Source organism: Calidris pugnax, unplaced genomic scaffold, assembly GCF_001431845.1.
Source record: "Calidris pugnax isolate Ruff unplaced genomic scaffold, ASM143184v1 scaffold9, whole genome shotgun sequence".
Lineage (NCBI taxonomy): Eukaryota > Metazoa > Chordata > Aves > Charadriiformes > Scolopacidae > Calidris > Calidris pugnax.
The window spans coordinates 1,791,097-1,796,744 of record NW_015090778.1 but is presented as its reverse complement, the minus strand read 5'-3'; the positions used below and the strand labels follow the sequence as shown (position 1 = coordinate 1,796,744).

Sequence of the window (5,648 nt, the reverse complement as noted above, 5' to 3'; positions counted from 1 at the left end):
CGGCGGTTCCAGCTGGCTCAGTACCGGTGCCTCCTGGTGAAGTACGCCAAGGACACGCGCTACTCCACCTCCGGCGTCTCCACGCACGATAAGTGAGTCCCTGGGGGCTCCCCTGGGGCTGGAGGGACCCCCACCCTGGGCATCGGGAGGTCTGGCTTCAACCTTGGGCTTGGGTGAGGGTGGTGGAGCTGCCCAGCAGAAAAGGACCTGGGGGTGTTGGTGTACAGCTGGCTGAACAGGAGCTAGCAGTGTGCCCAGGTGGCCAAGAAGGCCACCAGCATCCTGGCCTGTGTCAGGGCCAGCGTGGCCAGCAGGAGTAGGGAGGTCATCGTGCCACTGGTGAGGTCTCACCTCCAGGGCTGGGTTCAGTTCTGGGCCCCTCACTACAAAGAAGGACATTGACGTGGTGGAGCGTGTCCAGAGGAGAGCCACCAAGCTGGGGAGGGGTCTGGAGAACAAGTCCTACGAGGAGAGGCTGAGGGAACTGGGCATGTTTAGTTTGGAGGAGGCTGAGGGGAGACCTCATTGCCCTCTACAACTGCCTAAAAGGAGGGTGTGGAGAGGTGGGGGTTGGCCTCTTCTCCCAAGGGAATAACAACAGGAGCAGAGGAAATGGTCTGACATTGGGGCAGGGGAGGTTTAGATTAGATATTGGGAAGAATTACTTTCCTGAGAGGGTGGTCAGACACTGGAACAGCCTGCCCAGGGAGGTGGTGGAGTCACTGTCCCTGGAGGTATTTAAGAAACATGTAGACATGGCACTTCAGGGCATGCTCTAGTGGCCAAGGTTTTGGTTTGTGTCTGTTTGTGGGTGGGTGTGGTGGGTGGGTTTTTGGGGGCTTTTTTGTGGTTGGACTCGATGATCTCAAAGGTCTCTTCCAACCATGAATATTCTGTGATTCTGCCCATCTTTCCCCGCAGGAACACCATGGAGGCCCTGCCAGCCTGCCTCCTCATGGACACCTACCAGGAGGCGCTGCGCTCTGCCGTCATCGGTATCGATGAGGGCCAGTTTGTAAGTGGGTGGCCAGAGCAGATCCTGGGGAGATCTGCAGGACGCAGCCTCTTCTGAGCACCCTACGGGGAAGGAGGTCTGAATTCTCTGTGGGAGGTGGTGGGAAGAAATGCCCTTGGGACAGTTTGACCATACTGGTGTGGTAAATCCCTTCCCTCGGTCCCCACAGGCTGAGGACTCTCTTTGTGCCTTGTGCTGCTGGATCCTGAGCCAAGAGCTGCCTCTTCTTCCTCCTCACACTGTTTCTATCCTTCCTCCAGTTCCCAGATATCGTGGAGTTCTGCGAGATGATGGCCAACACTGGGAAAACCGTCATCGTTGCTGCTCTTGACGGGACTTTCCAGAGAAAGGTAACTCACTGTTGTCTTTAGTACAGCAGCTGCTTTGGGGTCTGTCGAGAACCATCCATCTGCTGTCTTGGCACAGGCTTTTGGGAGCATCCTCAACCTGGTCCCGCTGGCAGAGAGCGTGGTGAAGCTGAACGCCGTGTGCATGGAGTGCTACCGAGAAGCCTCCTACACCAAGAGGCTGGGAGCAGAGAGGGAGGTGAGTTCCTTCGGAGCAGAAAGCACCTCAAGTCGTTTCACCCTCTCGGTCCTGCCAGTCTGGAGGGATCCCCTCAAGGGGAACAGCTCTGTGGAGTCACTCTCCCCATTCTCTTGCCAGGTGGAAGTGATTGGAGGAGCAGACAAGTACCACTCTGTCTGCAGAGCCTGCTATTTCCACAAGCGGCCTCAGCAGGCTGGGCTGGAAAACAAGGAGAACGTGCCCCTGGGGGTGAAGCAGCAGGCGGTGGCTGCCTCCCGGAAGATCTTTACTTCTTGATTGCTGGGTCTCCCGCACGGGGTGTTGGGGGGGCGGAAAAAATGGGAGGAAGGAAGCGACGTGCTGCAGCTCCCAGACGCCAGATCTGGCTTCCCCTGCTTTTAGCAAACTGGTAATTATCTTAGCTCTACCTGCCAAGCCACGCCGCTGTTCCCCTGCACCGCGCGCCCGGAAAGAGGAGGATCAACTCGACCTGATGCCGGGGGGGGGAAAGTTGAAGCAGGAGCTTGACTTAAAAGTGAGTTCCTTTCTCAGAACATGGAAGGTGTAGTTACACATAGTTACTGATGCTGCCGCACAAACAGGTTCTGGAAAACCACCCCAGCAAGCCAGGCTGCAGGGCTTCCATCGCCCGCCGACCTTCTTGCCTGGTCTTCTCCCCATGCTTGGAGTCCAGACCAGCACTGGTTCACTGGCCTGTCAACACAACCGTTTCTTTCTCTCTTGCACAGTTGCTAAATTCAAGGTTTCTTAAGACAATGTACAGTAAGTTAGTATTTTAAGCTCACTTCCTTTTTTTTGGTTTTTTTTTAACACAGTCTGAAGAGAGAACCTGTTACTTGCCATAGAGCCGTGGCACAACTTTTTGACTGACAGAGGCAGCGGCCGCCTGGCCCTTGACAGTCCCTTTGGACGACTCTGCACGATCACTTGCTGTAACTGTCTTTTATTTTTTTTTTTTGTTAAAACAGGGATGGGGGGAAAGAAGGCTTGTCTTGACAGCCTGACAGTGGGCTCTTCTGAGCTTTTGAGCTTTAAAAGGGCTGGCAGCGGACAGGAGTAGTCTGTGTATTAAGACAAGAGTCTTTTTGGAAGAACTAGAGCACTTCAGGAAAAGCCTCCTCTCCAAAATCAGGGTGGTTTTGCTCAGGTCCAAGCTTGGTGCTGCCACTTCAGGGCTTGGTTACCTGTGAAAGGTTTGGAGGTTCAGGACTTACTCTGTAAAGGTTTGGGATACTGTTTCTGTGAAGATCCAGCTCCTTGGAGAAGAGTCTCTGCTTTGAGTGGGTGGTTCTCAACTCCAGTCATGCATCTTGCTCCCTCCTGAGCCTTCTAGAAATTCTCGAGGTTGATTCTTCCTCTGCTGTAGGTTGACTGAAGGATCCTCTTCCCCCTTTGCTTGCCTTGCCTTCTGGAAGATTGTGGGTGGTTTTTTTCCTTACTCCTTGCAAAAGTGCTTTCCCCTCTAAGCCAGCCTCCATGAGCTCCAGGCGGCAGCTCTGGGTTCTGGCCAGGTCACATCTCCACGTGTGAATGCAGCGTGCTCACTTTGTTTTCTCCTTCCAGCTGGGAGGAGACACCTCCTGAGAAGGTTACAAGAGCCCTTTGAAAAACCCTGCTCTGTGTTATGTGACGCAGTGAGAGTTGTCATACTCCAGAGCATTTCACTGCCAGGCCTGGGCTTTCCCCTCGGAGCTGGGGGAAAAAAGGCAGCGCTGCTACTGGTTGAGGTTAATAAACAACTTAATGAAATTATCTATGTTTGTTTTCATATCAGACCTCTCTGAGAAGGCTTCCCCACTGGTACCGGTGCGCAAACGGTGCAGGCTGGTCACTCCCAGCCCCAACGGCTCGGCTGGTGGCAGGAGTGGTGTTGGAGCTTCCCCCTGCTCAGACCTTCCACCAAACAGACTCCCAGCAGCGGGAGGAGGGATCACCTAAAAATAGCCGCCAGCGTGAGTGTGCTGTTTGCAGCCCGAAAGTTGGCTGGGGCTGCTCTGCTGCTTCCCTGCCTGGGAACCCCCCAGGCCTTCCAGGAGAGAAGAGGAGGAGGAGGAGGAACAACAACAGGAACGCTCTTTTCCTTCCCCAGAGAAGAGAAGTCACGTGGTGAGCTCGGTGAAAAAGTTTATTCCTTCTCCACAGTGACAAACAAAGACCTATTTGAAGGCCAGCCCCAGCAGCCACAGCTCGCACACCGCACGCTGCTGCTGGGAACAGCTTCACAGCAAGGGCAGCAGAAAACACAACCTGAGAGAGCCGCCGGGAACGCCGGCACGGGCAGGACACGGGATGGCAGCCACGATTCCGCAGCCACAGTGCTTGGTGGGAGGCAAAGGAGGGGGGGGCTGAGTACCAAGTCAGCAGGAAAAAGCATTCCGGGACCTTCCTGGGACACTTGGAGCAGCCCCAACCCCACCAAGACAGAGATAGATAGATATCTCACCGCTCCCACAGATCTCAAACCGCATCCTCCGAGCACCAGCAGCTCGAGGGAGAAGGCACAGGGCAGGGGGGTACAGTCTAAAGGAGAGAGGGCTTTGGCATCAAGCTCACCCAGCAGCAGCCGAGCGGGAAGGCACAGGGAGCTGGCACTCGAGGGGCTACCACCAGCAGGGCTGGAAAAGGCACCGGGGGCCAGGGCAGCAGTCACCAGGACGGAGCTTGTTGGGGGGGTGCAAACCATCACCCACCCACCCACCCTGCTGCTCCCCCAAGGCACAACAGCGAGGGCAGGAGCTGGGGGTGGGGGGGGCAGCAAAGGGCAGTTGCAAATCACCCAGCAAAATCCCCCACCACGTGCCAAAAATCCCCCACCACACACAAACACACATATATACACACACACATATCAGGCTCTGGGTCCCCTCCTGCGCCCCAGCACCGGGGACCCGGTGGCTTCACACAAAGCAGCTGCCACCCTCCTGCCCCCACTTTTGAGGGGCAGGTTCTCCCCCCCCCACCCCCACCACCATCTCCTGCCCCACTGAAGAGGATTGCACGGGCAGGGGCTCAGTACACCGGCGGGGGCTGGTAGCCCTCCGGTCCTTCTGCCGTGTGGGTGAAGGGCGGCTGCTGGTAGCTGTCATGGCTGATGTTGGGGTAGCTGGAGTAGGGAGTGGGAACCTCCCCGCTGGGGTCCATGTAGCTCTGAGCAAAGTCTCCCACCCCCATCTTGTACCTCCTGTAGGCGAAGGTGATGAGGAGACCCTGGAGAGAGGACAAGGTGGTGTCAGGGAGGGGAGGTTACATGGCCCCGGGGAGCCCCTTCATGCTCCCCTCACCCCCCAAGCCCTGAGCTCCACCACGGCTTCACTCACCCAGGAGAAGATGGAGAAGAAGCTGAAGGTGATGGCAGCCCGGGCCGAGTCAGCCCCGATGTGCACGTCCTCTGCCCGCGTCCAGGCCCACTGGTTGGTCAAGAAACAAAAGCCAACGAACCACAGGAAGGTCCAGAGACCTAGGCAGGAAGGAGGAAGGTGGGGTGAGGAAGATGGGGAGGAGGGAGGCGGGATGGGGAGAGGGGAACCGGGGCCGTGTCCGTCTCTGCTGCTCCCACGGGGGGGGTTGCTGCTGCCCCGTGGCTCCTCGGAGAGCGCGTGGCCCCACGGGCAGCACGCCAGGCGGGAGCGACTCCCTTCGCCAGGCACCGGCAGCCACGTCACGGGACAAGGGCAGCCATTGTAGGAACGGCAAGAAGGCAACAACAGCCTTGACCCACCCCACACCTTCCCTCCCCCAACGCCATGGTGGCCACCTGGGTTACCTGAGAAGCCGAGATCCGCCAAGACCAAGTACTTGCGGTCGGTGGTGTTGCTGATCTGGGGGAAGTAGACGTCCACCATGAAGAAGAAGATGCAGGCGAGGAAGGCCAGGACGCCGATGCCGATGCCGTAGCGGCAGGCGTCCTCGTTGTGGTTGAAGATGCAGGAGAGCTGGGAGGTGCTGGGGGGGTTGCTGTAACCCTCCCCGACCAGGCAGGAGAAGACGATCAAGGCGAAGACCTACGGAAGGGTTGGGAGTCGGTTGAGCAGTTGGGTGGCACCGGGGACCCTTCCTCGGGATGGGATGGGATGGGGTGGGGGGC

General features: G+C 57.5%; 2 protein-coding genes across 2 annotated transcripts in view; one reads left to right on the top strand and one right to left on the bottom strand.

Moving 5' to 3' along the window:
- The first annotated feature begins 6 nt into the window (after positions 1–6).
- On the top strand, positions 7–3,316 carry TK1 (thymidine kinase 1, soluble). Its single transcript, XM_014953565.1, has 5 exons — positions 7–92; positions 922–1,015; positions 1,276–1,365; positions 1,442–1,561; positions 1,682–3,316. Exons 2-5 carry the CDS (start codon positions 929–931, stop codon positions 1,838–1,840), a joined length of 456 nt encoding a protein of 151 aa, XP_014809051.1. The 5' UTR covers positions 7–92; positions 922–928; the 3' UTR covers positions 1,841–3,316.
- A 359-nt stretch (positions 3,317–3,675) lies between these two features.
- SYNGR2 (synaptogyrin 2) overlaps positions 3,676–5,648 on the bottom strand; it is a 2,245-nt gene continuing 272 nt past the window's right edge. Inside the window, exons 2-4 of the mRNA XM_014953553.1 lie at positions 5,328–5,565; positions 4,882–5,021; positions 3,676–4,771 (exon numbers count right to left, since the gene is read on the bottom strand). Coding sequence (XP_014809039.1) covers positions 4,574–4,771; positions 4,882–5,021; positions 5,328–5,565 — 576 coding nt within the window. The 3' untranslated portion in view covers positions 3,676–4,573. The remainder of the gene's footprint in view (positions 4,772–4,881; positions 5,022–5,327; positions 5,566–5,648) is intronic.